We start from the raw sequence: 23,019 nt of genomic DNA, 5'->3' as shown, positions 1-23,019 counted from the left end.
CTTTCTGGGAGGCTGGAGACAGAGGCCAGGGAGATTGCGGGCTGTCCTGTCATTGGAGAGGTAAGGACAAGGAAGACACTTCTCAAATGTTTCTGGAGCACCTACAATAATGCGCAGTGGTGCACAGATCTCAGTGGTTCGAATCCACGCTCTGCCATCCGTGTGACCTCGGGTGACTCACTCATTTTTCATCTCTGAGCCTCAGTTTTGTCATCTGTAAATTGGACTTGCTATCAGTGATCCCAGACCAATGTGGTGAGGACTCAGTGATGTGATGAAGCCTTACAAAGTCCTTGGCATGGTGCCTGCCCCATGGTAACAACTCAGGTAGAAGGTGGGGCTGGTAAGGATGATTTAACGCAAGAGCTGGAGAGAGCTGGAAGATAGCGTAATGTGTGAAGGGCAGGAAGGGAGGAGAGACCCGACTTGAGTGAACTGATCGAGAAAAGTGCCCATGTAGAGGCTGACTAAACTCTGGTGGGCTGAAGAGCGTGGGGATTTCACATCAGCCTGGAAGCAAAATACGAATAGTTAATGCCGTGAGTACAAATTTTCCAGTCCAAAACCCGCATATGCGAGTGAACGAATATGTTTTTTATTACCCGGTGTAATCACTGTTTGGAGCTCCTATGCCACCAAGTGACAAAAAACTGAATGTTGCTAATTCAAGGCATCGCCAGGATTTTCTCAGGTACTTGAGACCAGGCTCAGTGCCTGTGGGGGCCTCCTGTCCTTGCACAGGGACAGCGTTTACCCTCTGGGTGACTCCTTCATGGGCGCGGCATTGCAGGGTGTGGTGCGGGCTCCTCGGGCCCTGCTTACACTGGAGATGTCCACATCACAGCCAGTCCCTGCCTGGAAGTCCCATAGGCCACATCTCCTGGGGTCAAACCCTTGCCCACCCAGAGGGCCCCTGCCTGCCAGGGAGGCCACCTGGGCAGGGCTGAAGTTCAGCTGATCAGAACCTGTTACAAACACACTGGTTGAAATGCTGAAATATTTCCCTACTAGCTGGTGAAAAGCTGTGGCTTCAAGCCACTTCCCCCCGCTGCCCACCCCACCTGGTATAACATCTCCCTCAGGACCCTCATCCCCTGTCCTGCCTCAAGATCCAGAAATCTCCATGGTTCAAAGGGAGCTCTACATCTTCTAACATCTCACAATCTCGCCTGGCCTCATGAAAAGCTGTTGAGCACACTGCTTGCCAAGTGCTTCGCACATATGGTTGAATGTATACCTCACAACAACTTATGTTTATCCCCATTCCACAGGTGAAAACACTGAGGCACAGAGAGGTCCAGTAAGTTGCTCAGGGTCACACAGTCAGGAAGCAGCAGAGCCTGGATTTGAAGGCAGTCCACATAATGGGCAAGGGCACTCCAGGAAGAAGGAAACAAAAGCTCTAGTGTGAGGTGGTGAGAAGCACAGGCTGTGTTCAAGGACTAGTGGATCTGCAGCAAAGGGGAAAGGCAAGGAAAGGGAAGCTGGAGAGAGGTTTCAGGGGACACAGGGCTGTGAGACCCTAGACATGGAGGTGGCCACTGGGGTTTCCAGCTCTCTGTCCACAGGTCCTGACTGGGAGGATGCTGCTGTTCTGGGGGTCCCTGCTATGCTGGGGGCTGCTGCCTCAGACTCAAGGGGAAGCCCGGCATCAGATCTTCCTGCGAATCAGCAAGGATCAGCTGGAAACAGGTAAAAAATAAGGGGTGGGCTTCGGGAGGCAAGATTGCAGGGAAGGACAGGGGTGGGAGACAGCAGCAGAATTTGCCTGCCTTCACCCAGACCTGACCGCATCCTTCCCCTGCTCTAACACTTGCTGTGGCTCCCTAGTACCTCAGATGCTCCAAGCTCTTCATCTTGGCATTCAAGACTCTGCATCCCCAGCCTCACCTGTCCTGACCACCCCCATAGACTTCCCAGCCTCCTTCCCTTCTTGGGCTATTTCTTCTGTCTACAATTCTCTTTCCCTCCTTCTCAGCATGCTGAATTCTGACCTATCCTTTAAGGCAAAAGCTCTAACAGTCCCTCTGATGAGAATCCCCCCTAGTTTCCCCCAGGCAGAAGGAGTCTCTTTCCTCTGGGCTCCCATACCCCTTTGAGGAAGCCTCATCTATGGCATTATTCTGATGTATGATACTTATCCTGTCTATGTGTCTGTCTCTCTCCCTTTTGACCATGAGCTCCTTATTGCCCACCTACCTCCTCCCCAATTCACTGCAGTCTAACCTCACCCATCTTTTGGTTTCATAAATTCACCAGACTCCTTACCACCTCAGGGCCTTTGTACAAGCTGTTCCCTCTGCCTACATTGCTCTCCTCCTTGACCTTGCAATAAAGGATTCCTTCACTTTATTTAGGTCTCAGCTCAAATGCACCCTCCTCAAGGAGGTTTTCCCTGATCAGTCTTTCTAAAGTAGACCTACACCCCAGTCATGCTCCAACTCAGTTTCATTTTTCTTTTCTTTGTAGCACTTACTTTCAAATATTGCCTTGTTTGCTTATCTGAGTGCTTGGCTGTTGTCTGTCTCTCCCACTAGAATGTATACTCCAGGGGGCAGAAGGCACACCGCTCCTGTTCCCTGAGCCCAGAAGAGAGTGCACACTTAATAAGTACTTGCTGCTAGGGGTGCCTGGCTGGCTCAGTCGGTGGAGTGTACAACTCTTGATCTTGGGGTCGTGAGATCAAGCCCCACGTTGGGTATAGTGGTTACTTAAAAAATTTTTAAATCTTTAAAAAAAAAAAGTAAGCACTTGCTGCTAAATGACCATGTAAAAAAATTTTAATGCTTATTTATTTTGAAAGAGAGAGAGACACACACAGAGTGTGAGTGGGGGAGGGACAGAGAGAGACAGAGAGACAGAGTCCAAAGCAGGCTCCAGGCTCTGAGCCGTCAGATCCAGATGTGGGGCTTGAACTCATGAACCGTGAAATCATGACCTGAGCCAAAGTCAGATGCTCAAACGACTGAGCTGCCCAGGGGCCCCATTTTTTATAAATTTTTTTTTTTTAATGTGTGTTTGAGAGAGAAAGACAGACAGAGTGCAAGTGGGGAAGGGCTAAATGACCATCTAAATCGCTGACTCTGAGCAGGTGCTAGTGGGCATTTGCTGAATGACTGAATGAAGGGTGAGCCCCACCTTGAGGAGTCCCATCTCGTGTCCTCAGACATTTCAGACCTGTTCTCGGAGCACCACATCCTGGACCGCATGGCCGGGATTCCTGTGACGGGGGCCGCAGGTGAAGGCGTCACCATCCTGGACCACCTGCCCTTCGTAAGAGAAGGCCTTTCCAAGAAGAGCAGTGGGCTCGATCTGTCACTGGTGGGGGACCTGCTCTCAGGGAGGAGACTCCCACTGCTGGGGAAGCTGCTCCAGGTGGGCGGGTGAGTCCACCGAGGCCGCCTCTGGCCTTTCTTCCCCCTCAGCCTCCTCCCCGAGCCATGATGTTCTCCCGTGTCAAGAGGAGCACTGGTCGGGTGGGAGGCCCGGACGTCCTCGGAAGTTCTCTATAGCCTGGAAAGTGCCAGCAAGTGCACCTTTATTTTCTAAGTCTCTCCAAGCTACCTAAAATCATCCAAAGCAGGGTCAGCCTGGCAGCCCTCCAGACCTCCACATTCAGCCTACACCTGCATATTGCAAACTTGCATATGCAGGGTTTTTTTTTTAAATATCTTAACTTTAAAAAGTTAAAAATGTTGTAATGAATTGCCAATATTTAAAAATCAAAAGGGCTTTAATCAAATCAAGGTTTTCCAACTGTATGGTTTATTAGGGCTGCTGTAACAAAGGATGACAAGATGTGGCTTAAACAACAGGAATTTGTTGTGCCACAGTTCTGGAGGCTGGAAGTCCAAGATCAAGGTGTGGACATAGCTGCTTCCTTCTAAGGACTGTGAGGGTCTCTTTTCCATGCCTCTCTCCTAGTCTGCCGTTGTTCACTGCCCATTCCAGTGGGCAGCAGATGAGTCACTAACTTGTATCTAATGTTTAAAAAGTACTCTGGGTCTCTCTCAGCTCAGGGAGATGCTGGGACTTGACGTCACAGAGGGGAGAAGGCTCACATTCTCCCTCCCTCCTGCTCAGCAGGGTAGATGGTCCCTTGGTGGATGGTGGGGGGCCATCTGCCATATTGCTTTCTCTGAGTCTTGACTGCTTGCTTCCCCTTTGCAGAATGCTCACTGCACACAGATGCACATAGACAGTGTCTCTGCTGCATTTTGTAGTCAGGCCCAGAGAAGGGAAGGGACTCACCCAGGTCCTCAAGGCTTGGAGGCTGGAACTACTGGGCTGGGCTTGGGATCAGGGACAGGATTGCCCAAAGCTGCTCCTACTCCTCCTGGGGTCTGCCTCCATTCCAGCCAACCCAGATACACACACTCTACAGAACCACAGCGGCCTTACCAGGCCACACCAACACTCCCACACCTCTCACAGGTTGGTCATAGAAGACGCCATAGGGCCTGAGGTCACCCTGCAAATCCTGAGTGACAGCCTGCTGCAGGTCACACTGCGAACCAAACTATACCTCTCGCTCCAGCAGTAAGTACAACGGGCCCCTCCTCCAAATGCCCTCAGTGCCAGGAGGGCCAACCCCTCATTGCTATGACTCAAGAGGCGGCCGCCCAGGGCTAGCAAAGCCTCCTACCTATGTCGCCATAAGCCTCATAATAATCCTTTCCACTTGGGCTTGTTTCAAAGCCATTTTTATTGATGGGGAAACTGAGGCACAGAGTGAGAGTGGGACCCGCCCAGGATCACACAGTGAGTCAGAAGCAGAGACTGAAATAAAACCCTAGGACTCCCATGTCAGGGAAGATGTGTTCCATCTGAGTAAAAGGCAGATGCATTAACAGGCTGATCTGAGGACGGTCTGGTTCCAGCCCCTCCCCACCCCCGCCCCCAGAGTACAACAAAACTGGGCTCCACTCCTATTTACCATCTAAGCAAACTGAGCAAGGGCATCTATTCCCTGGGCCTCAGTTTCCTCATCTACAACATGGGTATGATCAAGTATGCTCCTACACGTGGCTGTTATGAGAGTTCACTGCCGGCCTGAGAGCTTGGATATCTCACTAAGATGTGGGTGATCATGCTCACCTGGGGCTGCAGACAGTGGGTAGCAGAGGGAGTGCTGGGGCCGGTATCTGTACAAGAAACAAATATTCCTGGTTTTTTTCAGAGAGAGAGAGTGTGCAGGAGAGGGGAAGAGAGGCAGAGCAAGCGAGGGGACGGGGGGGGAGGGAGAGAGAGGGAGAGAGACAGAGAATCTTAAGCAGGCTCCAGGCTCCAGACATGGGGCTTGATCCCACAACCCTGGGATCATGACCTGAGCCAAAATCTAGAATCAGATGCTCAACAGACTCAGCCACCCAGGCACCCTGAAACAAATATTCTTAAAAGCCTTTAGGGGGGCGCCTGGGTGGCTTAGTCGGTTAAGCGTCCGACTTTCGCTTAGGTCATGATCTCGCGGTTCGTGGGTTCGAGCCCCGCGTCGGGCCCTGTGCTGACTGCCAGCTCAGAGCCTGGAGCCTGTTTCAGTCTGTGACTCCCTCTCTCTCTGACCCTCCCCTGCTCACGCTGTCTCTCTCTCTCTCCTAGAAATAAATAAAACATTTAAAAAAAAATTAAAAAAAAAAAGCCTTTAGGAATATGTCCACTGTTGGTTTTCTTTTAAAATATGGCCTTCTTGGTCTACCTTCCCTTAACAGAGAAGTGGGCACAGAGAAATCTTTCTCTCCTATACGATAACCGTATCATGACCCTTGTAGTGATGAGCAATAAAAACACAACCTAACCCTTGGCCTCATGGGGACTGGGGCACCTGGAGCACCTGTGGCCCATGTCAAGGTCACCTTCAGCCCCAGGCGACTGCCCCACTGTGAGGACGCTGGCCAGTGTTTTCAGATCTTTCAGGTTTCCCAGAGTGTGAGATCCACGTTTAGTGACGTCTCCTAGTTTTTCATTTGAGCCCCGCAGGTGGCAGCAGGCCACCAGCCTGTGACTTCTGGGTGCCACCTGGGGCTGTGGCTTGGCGCCTGCCTGGACACGCTGCCCCTACAGGATACTGCGGCTCAAAGTCATCAAGAACATCCGCATTGGGATACGGCTGGAACAGACCGGGAACAAGACCAAGGTGGCTTTCGAGGAGTGCCACACCCCACCGGGATATCTCAGCATCAGGGTTCTGGAGCAGTGAGTACCTGCCCACACCTGCACTCCCACTGGCCAGGAGGGGGGCCAGGACTTGCCACCCTGTGCCTGCTGCCCAGCCCTTCTGGGAGACTCACTGCAGGGCCTGCTGTTCCCCAGCCTAGTTCTCTGAGTGACCAAGGGCATCAGGGACAGGGGCATCTGCGAGGCTCCAAGCTGCACCCACCCTCCATCAGCCATTTCCTCTCTCCACACTGAAGGTCATGGCTGAGAGTGGACATCCAGCCAGGTCAAATCTCAGCTTGGCTGCTTCCTAACTCAGAGACCCTGAACAAGCTATATGGCTTCTAAGGCCTGTTTCCTCACCAATAAGATGAAATTGCCCACAGAATCCAGCCAGCATGGGGTGGGTGTGGGGGAAAGATGAACTGATCTATGCGCTGAGGTACCCTTAGCACAAAACCACCTCCTCCAGGAAGTTTTCCATGACTCTCCCTCCTTGAAAATCCTACAGTCCTTTATCAGAGAGGAAATAAAGAGACAGAGGCAGAGAGGAACAATCAGGAAAAACTAAAGATGAGGAAGTCATGGAGAGAGGAAGCAAGAAGGCAAGAAAGGGGTAAAACAGAAGAAGAAAGGGTGGGGATGGGGGAGCAGAAGAGAGACACCAGGTGGGGAAGTAAGCAGCCACCCTAGAGTTTCCATGTTACACCAGCCCATCAGCCCTGTCCTGGCTTCCCGCCTCTGGCCTCAGTCTCCCCTTCCATGGTGTCTCAGATCCCACCCGCTCTCCCCCACCACTAGAATGGACCCCCTCCTGGCGAACGAAGCTCTGGCGTGGGTGACAAGTGTCCTGGATAAGGCACTACCCTTCGTCCTACAGAAGATAGTAAGTTTTCATCCTCCTCTGCCTCCTGGGAGAGGGGTGTGACCCCAAGAGAGAGCCCAAGGACCCCATCGTGCCTTCCCTACAGGTGTGCCCCCTGGCCACAACCCTGCTCAATTCCCTGCTGGAAGACCTGCTGCACCTTGCTCTGCGTACGTAGCTCCTGGCCAAGAAAGCTCAGCTTACCTCCCATCCCCCTACTCCTGTGTCAGGAGCTGTTCTGGGCTCTGAGAACATGACAGCAAACAAAACAAAGCCTGGCTGCAGGCAGCCTACCCTTCAGTGGGGGAGAAAAAAGGCACCGTGTCTTATGACCTTGGAGAGTCATTTCCCCCAGAGCCTCAGTTTCCCAATCTGTAAAGTGGGACTAATCCTGGACCCACAGAGTGGACTGACCCGGCACAAAGTTAACTGCCCAATAAATGTTCATTGTTACAAGACGCACAGACCTAGCCCGCAAGGAACTTTAAGCTAAGCAGAAAAGAAGAACAAATTTTTTCCTCCTCCACTGCCTCTCCACACCCTCTCACCCTCCCCCCGGGGCAAGCAGAGTCCTGCTGTCATTCTCTCATTGCAGCCCCGACCATCTCAGGCCCAGAAGACTTCCAGTACTACGTCATCACCACGGAGTTCACGGAGGAGGCCATCCTGATGGAAGTCCAGGTGAGCCAGCACCCTAGCTAGGGCAGACCCTCCGGGAACACCCACTGGCCTGGGGGAGGATGGGCAAAGAGGAAAATGAGGGGGGCTTCTCTGGATGGGAGGCATACAGAAGCAGCAGGTGAAAGGAGATGGAGACGAAAGAGGAAGATAGGGACGGAGGGAGAAGGAAGGGGAGAGTTGCTGGGCCCCTGTCCTCAGGAGCTGATGCTGAGCCCAGAGAGGCTCACTTGAACCCTGGAGAGCAAGAGAGGCCACAGGGCTGCATGTGCTGTGAGCGGGGATCAGACTCCAACAGAAGGGTAAGTGGGACAGTTCAGGGGCGCAGAACGATGTGCAGCACCCAGCTGGAAGGGACCCCACAGATGGGGAAACTGAGGTCCAGAGCAGGGGTGAGACTGGCTGCCCAAATCCCATTCACCGCTCCTTTCTCGTCCCCATGGGACAGTCAAGGGGACTGTTCCTATCAGGTGGGATAGGAAGGGTCTGAGTGGATAGGAAGGAGGTGCCGTTAACAAAGGCACAGGAAGGGAATGGGTGCAGAAGAGGGAGAAGCAAAGAAAACGGGCTCGTGTGTTCAAAATGTAGCTCTGCCTCTTACCCTCTGTAGGACCTTGAGTAAGTCACTTCACCCCTCTGGGCTTCAGTTTCCTCACCTGTCAAATGGGGACAGCAATAGTTCCCATCTCACAGCGTCGTTGTAAGATTGAAATGAGATTGTGCACCTAAGTGTTTGGCACTGCCTAACACACAGCGAGCACTTGATACAGCTCTAATCAGTTGTTGGTCAGAGAAGCTGTTCCCACCGAATTTCTCCTTCCTCCTTCCTTTTTCTAAAGCTTGTGACACCCTGCGGCCCAGGCCAGAGACCCCAAAGGCCTGACCACCTGACCCTCCAACCCCTTCCAAAATTAGCCCAAGGCAACATGGCAGACCTGGCTTTTGGGCTAGAAGTCTACAATGATATCGTGTCCTGCCTCTACACCAGCAAGGAGATACGTGTGGACCCCCAGGACTCTAAAGTGAGTGCTCAAAAAAGGGGAGTATGTAACTTTATTACTCTGTTTTTCACATGAAGAATCCAAGGCCCAGCTGACAGAAGTGCCTCTTTGGGGGACCTAGGTAAGTCACTTTCTCTCTCTGGACCTCTGCAGAGAACTCCTACTCAGCCTTCAGAACCCAGCATAGAAGTCCCTTCTCTAGGAAGACTTCCTTGAACACCCAGGTCCCTTTACTGTTTCTCTCTTCATAACACTTATCCATTCACTCATACCAGAAATATTATTGAAAGCCTACTATGTGCTGGGCCCTGTGCAGTGCACCCAGGGTCCCTATCCTTGCAGAGCTCAAAGTCAAGTGGGAGAATAGAAACTGAATAGGAAAACAGTCAGATAAATAAAATAATTTATCTTATTTATAATAAGAGCACTGGATCAGCGACTAGTGGAAATGACAGGGCTATCCAGGATGCTGTAGTCAGTAAAGATATCTCTGAGGAGGTGGCCTGAATGGTGACAAGGAGGCATACACATAGAGATCTGCATTAAGAGTGAATTCCCAGGATCAGTGAGATCAAATGAGGGAGCGATCCAGATATAGCACTGCTTAAAAGCCCCTAGTACATCCTCAGCACACTCTGAATAAAACCCAGTCTCCTGTCTGCAGCTCCCAGCCCACTTCTCCAGCCCTATTCCCTTACCTACTCCACTCCAGCTATATCAGCTGAGCTAGCGCCCACCTCAGGGCCTTTGCACATGCTGGCCTCTCTGCCTGGAACATTCTTCTTTCCACTGTTGACCTCAGTGCAGATGTCATCTCCTCACAGAGCCCCTCCTTGACCACCACATCTAAATATCCAAAATAGGCCTTCCCCTCCCTCCCCCGACTTCTCTCTCTGTTCTTTTCCCTTCAAAGCACTGATCACACTGAGCATGTGCATGAGTAAAGTTATAGATGCAAAGTCATATGTTTACAAATACACACACGTCTGTATATTTGTGCTTACTTATTTAACTTCGTGTGTGCTCTGCCTCCCCCATTTTGAGGACATGGACTACAGATGGTGAGCTATGTCTGCAGCACACAGTGGGGGATCTGTAAACACTGAAACACGAAATCCTAAGATCTAGAAGAGATCTAATGTTATTGCTCCATTTTTTACATGAGGAAACCAAGGCCCAGAGAGGGAAAGTGACTTGCCCAAGATGACCCAGCAGTGGTATCAGGAGTCGTGCCAGTGTCCCCATGCTGGGGAGACACTTGTAAGTGAGCACTCAGACAGCTGTAGGTGAGCACTGTAATTCCATGCCTGCGGAAAGTCTTACACCAGTGGGCAAGGGTATATATGCAAGGGTGCCCTTTGTAGCTTCACATGGGATAGGGTGAAAAATAAAGCTAAGCTAGGTGTCTGTCAATAAAAAATTGGTAAAAGGAGTCCAGTCATGGTCATACATGGTGGAATACTATGCAGCTGTTAAAAAGAATGGGGTTGGTGGAATGCAAACTGGGGCAGCCACTATGGAAAACAATATGGAGGTTCTTCAAAAAATTAAAAATAGAATGACCCAGCAACTGTACTACTAGGCATTTATCCAAAGGACACAGTATGCTGTTTTGAAGGGACACATGCACCCCAATGCTTATAGCAGCACTATCGACAATAGCCAAAGTATGGAAGGAGCCCAAGTGTCCACTGACAGATGAATGGATAAAGAAAATGTGGTTTACGTAAACAATGGAAGATTATTCGCCAATCAAAAAGAATGAAATCTTGCCATTTGCAACTACATGGATGGAACTGGAGGGTATTGTGCTAAGCGAAATTTATCAGTCAGAGAAAGACAAATATCATATGACTTCACCCATGTGTAGAATTGAAGATACAAAACAAGGGTGCCTGGGTGGCTCAGTCAGTTGAGCATCCAGCTTCGGCTCAGGTCATGATCTCACAGTTCGTGGGTTCGAACCCCACATCGGGCTCTGTGCTGACAACCAGCTCAGAGCCTGGAGCCTGCTTCAGATTGTGTCTCCCTTTCTCTCTGACCATCCCCTGCTCATGCTGTCTCTCTGTCTCAGAAACAAATAAATTAAAAAAAAAAAAAACATAAGATATAAAACAGATGAACATAAGGAAAAGAAAAGCAAAAATAATATAAAACGAGGGAGGGGGACAAAACATAAGAGACTCAAATACAGAGAACTGAGGATTGCTGGAGGGGTTGTAGGTGGGGGGTTGGGCTAAATGGGTAAGGGGCATTGAGGAAGACACTTATTGGGATGAGCACTGCGTGTTTTACATAGGGGATTTTATGTACACTGGACACCCCTCTACACTGGATTCTACTCCTGAAATCATTATTGCACTCTATGCTAACTAACTTGGATGTAAATTAAAAAATAAAAATATAAATAAAGAATTCAGGGGGAAAAAGAATGGGATTGGTTCTGTATGTACTGATATTGAGAGAAAAAAAAAGATGCAGAATCGTGTAGTGAGAATGTTCCCTTCTATGCATGTTCATATGTGTGTAGGAAACAGGATATCCTCCCAAATGCCAGCAGTGGTTATCCTGGAAAACAGGATTTGGAGGAAAAGGGGAAGAGGTGTTGGCGTAGACTTGTACCTTTTACTTACACATTTTTGTACTGCTTTCTATCATGATTTGTGATTTTCAGGAACCAGTGGAGTATGGCTAGATGGACAGAAATGTAATGAAGCAGGTATAGCAACGTGTTAACTGAAGAATCTAGGTGATGAGGAACAAATGTTCCTAAGAAATTCTTTCAATTTTACTGCACGTGCAGAAATTTTCACAGTAAAACACTAGGGAGAATCACTGAAACAATAAAAAGTTCATCTTTCCAGATAAATCATGGTGAGAAACCAGGTGAATGGTCCCTCCGATGCTGACATCAACTACGTGCACATAGTGCATTCAGTTGGAAGCAATTACACCTCACGGAACCCCAACGACACCCCCGGAGCTGCTCAGAACAGAGCTACAGGATCTAAAGGCCAACGTGTGCTTTGCCCTTTTTCCAGGCTGCTGACCTCATTCAACTGTTGTCCCTGAGAGAACTGGAGCCAGGGGCCCAGGTGGGTATGTCGGCAGCTTCCCTCCCACACCAGGGCCAGGATCTCAGGAAAGAGTCTGGGATGGGGGCAGGACTGGGCCCCATAAGCATGTTCCATTTGGCGAGTTTCCTACTGTGGACTCCAAAAACCACGGCTTCTATTCCACTGGTGTTGTGAGGGCTGGGGGGCACTTAGCTCACCGCCCCTCCCCGGTGCCCACGGCCCAGAGGCTGGCATCATCACTCACTACTGAACCCCTGACCCTGCTACAGCAGACCTACTGAGGCAGGCGGATGTACCCACGAGAGACAACCATGAGCAGTGACTTGGGTCAGGCCCCTGCCCCTGCATCAACATAACACAGATGCCCCATACTTCACCCCATTGTCATAGGTGAGCAAACTGAGGCGCAGTAAGGTGAATCCAGTTGCTCAAGCTCCTATTGCTCAGTCAGTGGCAGAAGCAGGATTTGAAACCAGTCCTGGACTCCAAAATCCACGCTCAGCGTCCTCTCCCCAAAGGCTATTAGAATATGGCATCTGACGAACCAACAACAATAGAGAACAACAGCATTACTAGGTGCTGGGATCTATTCTAAGCACTCCCCATGAATGAATTCATCTAATCCCCACAACAACCTTAGGGAGTAGGAACGAGTATCCTCACTTAACAAGTATGAAAACAGACAGATTAAGAGACTTGTCTCAGGCCACACAGCTTACAAGTGATGGAGCTGGGAAATTTGCTCCAACATCTGTGTTCTTACCTGTGATGCATGCCCAAGAAAAGGAAGAAGTGATCTCACCTTAAGGGAGCTCAGGGAGGTTAAGTAAACTTCCCAAGGTCAAGGTCAATGCAGCAAGCTGCTGCATAGCTAGAGTGAAAATTCAGACAGCCAGGCTTCTAAGATGATCTTGTTCCCGTTCCTCAAAGCTGGGAACTGAGGAACTCCATCCTCTGTACCTGCCTGCACCTTTTCTGCTTTAACTTCATTCAGACTTCTAAGAAGTCCAGAGGAAATGTGAGACTGACCATCAGTACCCCCGACCCTCCCATCGTCCGCATTGATGGCCACACAGCCACCGTCACCCAGCCGGGCTCACTGGTCCTACTGGGGTCCAGCAACACCTCCTCTGTCTCAGTGTCCTGGGTGAGTAAGCCTTGAACTTCTTTGCTTCTCAGGGAGCCTGGGTCCACTTGGGGGGAGCGGCCCCTCCAGGGCTGGCTGGCTAAGGCAGCTGCAAAACTCACCACCATGTCACTTGCTAATATTCAATCAGTCCACACCCAAATAGCTGCACCTGTTGTCAAAACATTAAAATTAACACCTGCTCCCCCATGTGGCTTCCATTACTCCCCAAGGACCTCCTTAACAACTAAAGGGTATTGCCTCTGACACCTTCTGCTCAGTGCCTTGTGGATTGTTAAGTCTTCTGTCTTCCCTGGACATGCTGCATCAAAAGCCCTTGTCTGCAAAACCAGAAGAAAGACCAGAAAAACAGTTCACAAGGGGCTAAACCTATCTGTGTTGTTTACTCTATTTCTGGGGAAACACAGCTTCCCCCCAAGTCTCAACTTCTCTGCTCTGAGCCCCCTTGGTATTCCTATTTCCCATTCCACAGACCTTAAAATTGGGAAGGTACCTCAGATAAGGAGGGGAGGGGGGCCGCTCCCCCACAGACGAGCCCAGCAGCATCCAGCACATACACAGGATCCTAGGATCTTAGTTGGCATTACTCTATGGTCAAGAAATCGGTCACCTCTGACTGGTGGTGAGAAGTCCTATTTCTAGTCTATAAGGTGACAGTGTGACTTATGAAGGCCAGTACACAACCTCCTCAAAACCAAGGAGTCCTCTGGCTTTCAGCAACAGTGACTCTACAGCCTAATGACTCATTGCAAAAGGCTCTCCCTTCACTGGGCTGAGCCTCCCCGTGTCGTGCCCAGCCCCAACCTCCCCTGGCCCCCAGGAGCCCCTGGCAACAGGAGTGTCCTCTCCCACAGCACCACCCACACACATGGCCTGAACACACACGACCGGCAGCTGGGGTAGCAGGGAGAGGACCGGTGCGAGGGCCCAGCCCTGAGCAAGCATTCACGGGAGTCGGGGTGAAGGGTATCCCTCTGGCTGGAACGTAAATCCCTCTCCTCTTCTGACCTAATTTCAATTCCTCCAGAATCTCCTTTCAAAGGCTGTGTTTTCCTTGAGAAATCAGGAATTAAAACTCCAGTTCTCTCTAAGCAGGTAATGCTTTTTGGTTTTGCATGTTCAAAAGAAATAAGATGACTGACAGAGAAATAGGCAGGGGGTGGGGGGTGGTCAAGGGGTATGTTTCCATGCCTGCTGTCAGCACACAGAATAGTGGATAAGAGGGAAAGAGGAGAAGAGGGAGGGGTGTTGTAACTGAAGCCCACTGACCACTGCACCCCAGAAGCTGCTGTGGTAACTGGAGCCCACTGACCACTGCTCCCCAGCAGCTGCCGTGATCTAAAAGGGTGATCTCTTCTCTCTGGTAGCACCACAGTCATGCTGGGCCCTTACCCAGCCGGCCTCACAAAGCAGGTGAGTCTCTCTAAAACATTGACCTCTCCATGGTCCTGAAGGACCCACCCTCACTCACTTTCTATCACTGATCTCATCTTGCCCTGAGGTCCTGATACCCTGGGGTCGGGGGAGCCCCCAGAACTTAAACGTGTCCACTTCATTTTTTCATACACTTAACAAGTACCTATGAGCACCTACGATGTGCTCAGACTTGTCTTAGGTACTTGGGATATATCAGTGAACAAAACAAAGGACCCTGCCCTTGTGGAACCCACATTCTAGCAGGGTGAGGTCAGATAAGAAGCAATAAGCACAGTACAGTAAATATATAGTATTTAGCAGGTGACCACACTATGAAAAAGAAAAAGTAGAGGAGGGGACATGGATCAAGAGTGCAGGTGAGGATAATACTGAAAGGGAAGGTTAGCGAAGGCCTCATTGAGAAGGTAAGTGTTTGGGAAATAACTAGAGGAGGTGAGGGAGATTGCTGTGGAGCCATGGGGAAGAGGGGACCCCAGACCCCAAGACATGGGTATGCCCATGGTTCAGGGAACAGCAAGGGGGCCAGGGTAGCTGGATCAGAGGGATTGAGGGAGGCTGCAGAGTGAGCAGGGCCTACTAGGGGGAGGCTGGCTCTGGCTGAGAGAAAAGCTGATGGAACATGGAAGGAGCAGTCTGGAGGGGGCTGGGTGGAGGCAGGGAGGCCACTGAGCAGGCTGGGAGAACCATGCAGAGGCTTGATGAGGCTTGGACGGATGGTAGCAGGTGGCAGCCAGGGGAGTGGCTGGGTGTGGGACACACCCCTGACAGGATTTCCTGCTGGAGTAGATGTGGGAAAGGAATGAGAGAGGTATCCAGAATGATGCCCAGAGCTTTAGGGCAACTCCTTCTCTGCAGGTTGAAAATAGCCTCCTCTGAGAGAATGTTCTGTCTGCACCCCCAGCAGGGCTGTGTGTCTCCTCTCTGGATGTCCACTCCCCTGGCCTTCCCAGCATAGCGTCCTGAGCCACCTGTGCCACCTGGATCCCCATGCAGCAGTGAGGGGTTTCGGCCGTAGTGTGATGCATCTGGGCCACCCCCCACCCAGCCTTGGGGCACTGGTTCCACCATCCTTTGCTTCCACAGGACTGCGAACCTTGTGCACTAGCCCTCAATGGGGAAAGGCTGCAAGACGGAAAAACAGCAAAATGAAAGGGCTGAACATGTAGTGGGAAACACTTCAAAATTATCAGTCCTGCTATATCAGGCCTTGCTCTCGCCTTACTTGCATAGAATCCCAGCCTTGAAATGTCCTGAAGATCATCTTCCCAGGTCAGGGATCCCTTCTGTGACATCATCAGAGGGTAGTTATCCAGCCAGGGCCGCTGTGTATGGTTGCACAGGTTGTGCAGTGCACAAGCCACCCACAGCATAGATGATTATGAATATGTTAATACAGTGTCCCAACACATGGGAAAAGAGTCTTAAAGAAAGGGAGTCCTTTTCCAGTCTCTCCAAATGGGTGGGAGCAACTCTGATCAACCTCTTGAGCCGCATGAACATCCCTGGGAGGTTTGTTATCTCGGTGAGACAATTCCTGCCCCATCACCAGACAGGTCTCAGCAGTGGAGAGCTCCTCCTTGGGCTGACCCAAAATTGGTCCCTGTGAAGCTCTGGCTGTGGGTTTCCTCTGGCCCATCCTAGTTCCTCTTCCCCTGGGCTACCCTGCAGAGATATGAAGACAGTCCCTATGACCTAGGCTGAGGGTCTTTTTCAGGCCCCTCCACTTTGCTCAGGCCCGTCACTATCTGGTCGTCTGGCCCCGATGCCCTTTAAAAATGGAGTCCCCGGGACACTCCTGATCTCTGGTGGGCACCTGCACACTGGACGTGCCCCGTTCCCATGGTCAGAATCTGCCAACCCAGACAAAGAGACTTTCCTGTTCCTTTTTCATCTGTTGTAGGAAAAACGTACGGAGGCCCTTCTCTTAGAACTTCTGAACACGGTATTTTTGCCCCAACACAATGGTGAGTTCCCGGTGTTTCTCCTCACGCCCACATACCACGCAGCATCCCCTGTGTCTACAACTCTGCACAGACAGCTGGCTTCTGCCTTGTTCCCTGGAGTTGGCTAAGAACTGCCCGTGGGCAAGGCAGATGGAGGCAGGGTAGAGACTGAAATTTGGAGTGTGGCAGGTAGGGGGTGGGCAAGGGCCTGTGTGTGCTTCCCCCTCCCCCCCAATTCTCTGACCTGGCAAGGTGGGAGGCAGGGGAGGTGGGAGTTGGCATCATGGAAAGTGAGAACAAGAAGGGCCCTCAGCCACGGCAGAGCCCACGGCCCACAATTCCAGTGCTTGTAGGGCCCAGGGAGATACCATTCCCACCGGAAGCAGCCCAGGAGGGACCGACAGCAAATATCTGCCCTGCCTTGAGCTGGCGCTTAACACTCAGCTCGGTCAAATGTTGCCTGCAGGATGGGTACTTTTTATTTTCAAGAGAGGCTGGAAAGTTGAACTTTTTGAGACATCACCCCTATGTTTAGCTATCAGCAACAAATTCAGACTTTCCTAAAACAGCACTTAGTTCGGGCCCCCTCAGAAGCAGACCCTAAGATAACAAAGTGCAGGTAGATCTTGCGGAGGTAACCCCAGGAAGTGGGAGGCGTGTGGGAAGTGAGTTCTACAGGGGTGCAAACCCTAGCCAGCCTCCTCCGCTCCATGGAACTCACTGCTTTCCCCTGCCCCTGACAGTCTGTGTAACAATCACCTACCCACCCACATGATTATTTGGTCACTGCCTGTGTCCCTAAACAGATGGTAAGCTGCCCACAGGTAGGGACCCCTGTCTTTGTTTTTCACTGGGCCCTCTGCACCCTGTCCACTGTCTCCCACCCAGAAGACACTCTGGAAGTACATGCGAGGCAACCAGCTCAGACCTTACTCAGTTCTGAGAAATCACCCGGCTTAGGCTCCTTATCTTGCAGATGGGCTCAATGACATTAAATGACTCTCCCAAGGTCACACAGCAAGTCTCTGGCAGAGCTGAGCCCAGAACTCTGGCATTTTGTCTCCCTTCCAGCGGCTTCTTTCTATTCTCCACCTTGAGGAGTTATGTCAGAACTTCAGAGTGAGGCTAGAGGAGCTCAAATTCTGGCCGGGTTGAAGGGTTTCGCATCATTCTGTGACCCTTGATAGCCAGGGAAAGTTCTGGGCATAGAGTAAGTAAATCTGTGGTCAAGAAGGGGGACTGATTGGAGGCGAGGAACAGTGGTGATGAAAGGCCCAGCAAGGCAGGTAGAAAGAGAGTCCAGGTGGGCAAGGATGCAACCTGACCGGGCCAGCGCCTACCACTGGCAGGCCATTCAGTAAGCCTATCTTAGATCCAGGACCAAAGAGAGCTATGGCAAGCATCAAGAGATGACCCAGGATCTAAGTCTGGTTCAGGAAGCCTATAGAGTCTTGCAGAGTCTGAACACCCAGGCCTGTGGGTTACACAATGCCATGGGGTGCCATTCACACCGGGGTCCAAAGCTCCCTCACAAGGCAAAAAGGAGCAGGGCCGAAGCCACTGGGGAAATACAGGAGGACTGCCTGCAAGAAGCAGCCTCAGGATAAGAGAATTGGCAGAGGAGAGATTCACAAAAGCCTGTGCTGCAGTCAGGGTCATCTGATCCCAACACAGAAAGAGGACTGAAATAAGGAAGGGTCCAGAGGCTGGGAGCTGGGAGGCTGGTGAGAAGGCGTCTGCAGATCAGGGGAAAGGTAGGACACCAGAGGCACCTGTCCCTCTTCCTCCATCCTGCTCCCCACCTAACTGGCCTGAAAGACACATTGGGCCAGCAAGGGGGTGTGAGGGGGTATGAGGCCCTCCCCTGAGCCCAGAGTGATGATGGGGAGCTGGGGTGAGATAAGGGCTGGTCAGTGCAAAGGAGAGGGCAGGAGGGGCCTACGCCAGGCTCTCAAGGTCAGGAACCCAGAAACTCAATGGCCAAATGGTTAATTCTTTGAAACTCAATTGGGAAAATTCTCCAAGTTTCCCATTTACCAACTTACCAAAAACTTACTCTAAGGACTACCTTTCATATATTTGATAAATGAGTATACTCATTAATATTGTCTTTGGTATATTTAATGGATATTTTCTTATATAACCAAATCACTAGTGTTTTAAGGTTGATTTTTCAGTTTATACTGACTTGTTTCTAACCTTTTTCTGAGACATTTTCTGTTTCTGCCAACATTTTAGCATTTTTAGGAGCACCAACATGGTTTCAGTGATGTTCCTCAATTAAACAAAAATGAAATTAATACACTCCTAAGATGCCTTCAACAAACCTCACATTCCTTAAAATGCTGCTAAGAAGACTATCTTCATAAGAACATGTTCATAGTTATTGAATATAGTCTAGAAGAAATTCTCTCAAGATAGGTTTTTAATGAGTGGGTAGAATAGCTGTTTAGGGACCTGGTTTTCTGGACTGGGGTTGCCTGAGAGGGGATGGTGTCCCCTAAGGAAGGAGAGGAGAAAGGAGATGCACCAAGTCCCCCCACTGTTCTGGACAGTGGAGCAGCCAGGGGTCGTCTGGCCTGGCCCCACCTGCCCTTGCCCTGTACCCACGGACACCTCCACCTGCCAGGACACTGAGCCCCCCTTACCCATACCTCTCACAGAGCTGCTCAGAGAAGACCTCCCGCTGCCTAACATCAAGGGCATCTCCTTCGACCAGGCCCAAGTGGAGCTCTCCAAGGTAAATGCAGAGAAAAAGAGCTTCCTAAGACACCCGGGAGAGGTCAGAGCTAGCAGGGTCTTGAGCCCTACAGGTGGCTTGTCCCCATCCTGCAGGGGCAGAAGTTGAGGCTCATTACCTCCCTTATCTCACCATCTCACAGCCATCCTGGTGTGATGCCCCATATATAGACGGAGACACTGAAGCCCCATGGGGTTCCATGAATCCCTCAGGGAGTCAGGCCCTAGGCTTAACAACTAGTTCCATGAAGTCGATGCTATGATTTCCCCCATTTTACAAGAGAGGGGACTAAAGCTCAGAAGGGCAGAGAAACTTGCCCAGGGCAGGAGGGCCAGGGTTCCAACTGGGGTTTGTCTGATTTCAAAGCCTTTACCCTTAGTCAAGACCACCCGCCACCCTAGAGCTCAGGTGTCCTGACCCCCCAGAAAAGGGCTGCTGCCTCTGGTACCTGATCTCTGGGAACTGCCAGAGGGCGGGAACCCAGGCAGGCACCAAGCTAGCTAAATGCCAGGGAGGTAAGATGTGGCCAGAGACCAGAGGGCTGAGACAATGAGCCGAAGAACTAAGGAGGTGCTGCCAAGGGGTTTTGCCAGCTCTGAACCCGCCTCTGGGGTCTCCCTGCCTCCTTGGCCCTCATCCCTTCCCTCTGGGAGGTGAACCTGAGAAGAGGCAGATGGGCTTGGTAGGAAGGGGCAGACCTTATAGATGCCCTTCATTTCTTTGTTTCCCACCTTAGCAAGATTCCCACTCTTACACAGCGGTGTAGGAAGGGGCTTTAGGGGCAAAGCAGAGAGAGAATCACATGGAACCTCCTGGCCATGTGGCATCAGGCAAGCCACTGCCCCTCCCTCGGCCTGCTGTCTCTGTAAAATGGAGGTAAAGATACGCACTGGAAGTCAGGGTTTCCCTCAGAAACACAAGGAACTTTCAGGATCACTAATTTCACCCAGCCCCAGTCTGACCTTTGACAGAGCGTGACCCACCACCACAGACATAGTTTGAGCTTCAGGACCCATGTCCAATTCTGGACTCAGGATGCCTAATTCCCGGTCATAACATTCAGGAGACACTAGAAATCTGCTTTCAAGAACCAGATACAGGAGGGTAGGAGGGGACAGCAGCAGTTTGCCTCATAAAACCCCAGCTCCTGGCCTGTGCAACTTCCCCATCCTATCCTCAGACCCCTTCCCCTGGACCCCACCCAAGCCAGGGTGGCCCTGGTAGGAGGGGTCAGCCAGGATGACCCTAGGTCGAGGCTGAAAGACCTACTTCAAGTAATACACAGGCTGGAGCTGCTCCAGAAACGATGCCACAACTCTGGGCAAGGTGGGCCAGGACAGCAGGGGCCCCTCTATAGTTCTGAATGCCAAAAGTGGTTGCAAAGTCCAGACACAGCCCTAGCAGCTCTCACATAACCAGACCTGTGGAGGCAAGACGGGGGGCGGGGTGGGGGGGAGGAGTGGGCTTGTGGGCTCCCTTGTCGATTCGCTTCTAGGCTGCCTCACACTGTTGTGTCAGTTACATATTACACAACTCCAAGATGCATCACTCACATAGCACCTGGAGTGGGACAGTGCACAATCTGCCATCCTTACATGGCTGCCCTGATCGCTCCCTCATTCATTCACTATCACTAATTCATTCCATTAATATACATCACTGGCTGCTCTGTGCCTGGCCATGTGCTGGATGATGCCGGGACAAAGACAGAAGTCAGACCCATCCCTGAAACCTTCAGGATTTCCCCTTCTGGTGGAAAAACAGATGCAGGAGCAGATGGCTTCCAGCAGCATGGGTTGGGCACAGTGGGTGGGAACTTGTGGAAGGCTCTAGATGGATGAGAGACCCACCTCAGGGCAACCAGCAGGATGAACCCCAATGCATCAGAAACATTAGAGGCATCTTGATACACAAGTTTTCAAGAAGAGCTCCAAAGAGTGATCTGTTCCTTCCTTCACAAACATTCCCAAGACCCTCTGTCCCCTCTGCTCTAACCCCTTGTCCAGTCTGTCCCTGACTCTGCTTCTTGCCAACAGGGAAAGTTGTATCCTTAGGATACACAGAACCCCTTTCAAGATAGCGTGAGCCGGGTTCAGGGGGAGCCGGGCAGTGAGGACTGATGGGACACACCTCCCTGCTTCTACCCACAGGGGTATATGCTGGTGACTGTTCCAGAGGAATAGCCAGTTCTCACCTAGGGCTAGCCCCCGGCCTCAGCCACAAGTGCTCTGGACCCCTGAGAGTCCAAGAATGGCTACTGTCACAACGGAGAATCTCAGTTGCAATAAAGATGATTCTTGCTTGAGAAGGAGTCTGGTTCTGAGTTTGCTAAGGGGTTCTGGGAGATGACAGGGCCACCCTGAAATGATTCAAGGAAAAGTTTTTCTCCCTGATATTTCCTGGGTCCCCTTGGCCCCTGAGAGAGACATTCTGAGTTCTGTATTCAGCATCTCAGGGAAGAGAGGCTCGTCAGAAAACAGAGAGAGGTCTGAGCTTCAAGTGCCCAGGCCCTGAGATGATAGGACATAGAAAGAACAGAGGGAGCTTTCACATACAAGGGTCCCCTGCTTGAGAGGGAAGAAGAGGAAGGAAGCAGAAGTTTTGATGTCCCTAAGAAAGGGGGGACTCAAGGAGCCCAGAGATATTTGGGAGGCCCTGAGTGTGGAGGCAAGGGGTTATGGGAAGCAGCCAGACTCCTCAAGGTAGAGCCAGGTCCAGGTGGGTGATTATGATACAGCCACACCACAGAGCTCCCCTGGCCCTGAAAGGTATGACAGGCAGGAGAGTGGCTGACAAGAGGAGAGCCATCAAGGGAGAGAACGAGAAGCAGCCCTCCCCACCAACATCCAGTCCCATGTGGCCCAAGCAGGGCAGGGCAGTGAGCAGAGAAAGCCTGGGTACCAGAGGCCTTCGCAATCAGAAATGTGAATACCTCCATGGTCGCCAAGAGTGACAATCTCACACCTGGGTGCCTGCCAAAGCCCATGGCGAGTTAAGCCTGTGCCAGACAAAGGCAGATGAGGAGAAACCTTGGATTGTGATAAAATCCCCATCATGGGCAGGATGGAGGCTCCTAACAGTCTCTGTCTTGGGAGGGAACAAGTGATCCGCAGCCCAGTAGCCCCAGCTGGCCTCTGGAAACTGGATGGCAGGTGGGGAGGTCCTCCAGGAGGCCACTTCTCCACCTGCGGCCCGAACCACTGAGCAGGCCTCATGGGTCTGGTGCAGGATCCCTATCCTGTGGTAGGAGGTTGGAGCCCAGACCAAACCTTGCTGGGGGTTCCTTACTTGACTCCCCACCTGTTTTGCAAATATGAACCATAAGCCCAGCCTTGAAGGAAGTAAGTCTCCCAAAAGCATCCCCCACAGAAGTCCTTGGGCAAGATGGCAGGAGGGTCCTGTACTTTGGCCTTGCAAAGTCTCCCAGCCCTTGGTGGATATATGATAACCTAAGATAAGGTGGAGGCTGGGAGACACTTTCTCAGAGGAGAGTTGAATCCTAAGCCCAGAATTTTCCCACCTGTGTGTGAGCACACTGCCTGGTGCATGGTAGATACACTGCAGGTACAAAATGATGGAATGGAGACGTCCTTAGGACCTTGGAGAACGCTGGGCAAGCCTTGGTCTGCTCCTCAGCAGGAAGGAGCGATCCAGGCATGAGAGGGCCTGTCCTACCTTGGAAGCCCCTTATTTTTCTCCTATGACTTTTACAGGTACATCTCACTTTACAGGCTGCAGGCACAGACAACTGTTATCCCATTAGATTTTTATGATCACACTGACTGGCACCAGACAGGGTGTGCAATTACCCACCTTTGCCCAGGCAGGGTTGCCCACACGACTTCTGCTGCTGGAAGTCAGCGAGCTGGCTCCAAAGACCACCATCCTACTCTCCACCCAGGTGGCCTCTCTTGCCCACACCTCCACCCCAAGCCTCTTAGCTCAGTTGGGGAGCAAGCAGCCCAAAACACCTCTCCC

General features: G+C 51.3%; 1 protein-coding gene across 1 annotated transcript; it reads left to right on the top strand.

Annotated features, from left to right (window-relative positions):
• The first annotated feature begins 1,583 nt into the window (after positions 1 to 1,583).
• LOC120242758 (BPI fold-containing family B member 4-like) lies at positions 1,584 to 21,318 on the top strand. The gene is made up of 15 exons (XM_039248675.1): positions 1,584 to 1,692; positions 3,167 to 3,383; positions 4,435 to 4,539; positions 6,061 to 6,192; positions 6,955 to 7,039; positions 7,125 to 7,188; positions 7,614 to 7,699; positions 8,536 to 8,718; positions 11,739 to 11,792; positions 12,769 to 12,921; positions 13,949 to 14,016; positions 14,289 to 14,334; positions 16,259 to 16,322; positions 18,965 to 19,041; positions 21,192 to 21,318. Exons 1-15 carry the CDS (start codon positions 1,584 to 1,586, stop codon positions 21,222 to 21,224), a joined length of 1,476 nt encoding a protein of 491 aa, XP_039104606.1. The 3' UTR covers positions 21,225 to 21,318.
• Positions 21,319 to 23,019: the final 1,701 nt, after the last annotated feature.

Source organism: Hyaena hyaena, unplaced genomic scaffold (genome assembly GCF_003009895.1).
Source record: "Hyaena hyaena isolate Hyena2069 unplaced genomic scaffold, ASM300989v1 scaffold_315, whole genome shotgun sequence".
Classification (NCBI taxonomy): Eukaryota; Metazoa; Chordata; class Mammalia; order Carnivora; family Hyaenidae; genus Hyaena; species Hyaena hyaena.
The sequence above is the reverse complement of the archived record's forward strand: the minus strand, read 5'-3'. Positions and strand labels throughout refer to the sequence as shown.

Excerpts from the sequence above, each read along its gene's own strand:
- LOC120242758 (XM_039248675.1), top strand. The coding sequence starts at position 1,584 with ATGCTGCTGTTCTGGGGGTCCCTGCTATGCTGGGGGCTGCTGCCTCAG. Across the intron at positions 1,693-3,166 it reads CAAGGATCAGCTGGAAACAG|ACATTTCAGACCTGTTCTCG; the intron begins GTAAAAAATAAG and ends TCGTGTCCTCAG. Across the intron at positions 16,323-18,964 it reads ATTTTTGCCCCAACACAATG|AGCTGCTCAGAGAAGACCTC; the intron begins GTGAGTTCCCGG and ends TACCTCTCACAG.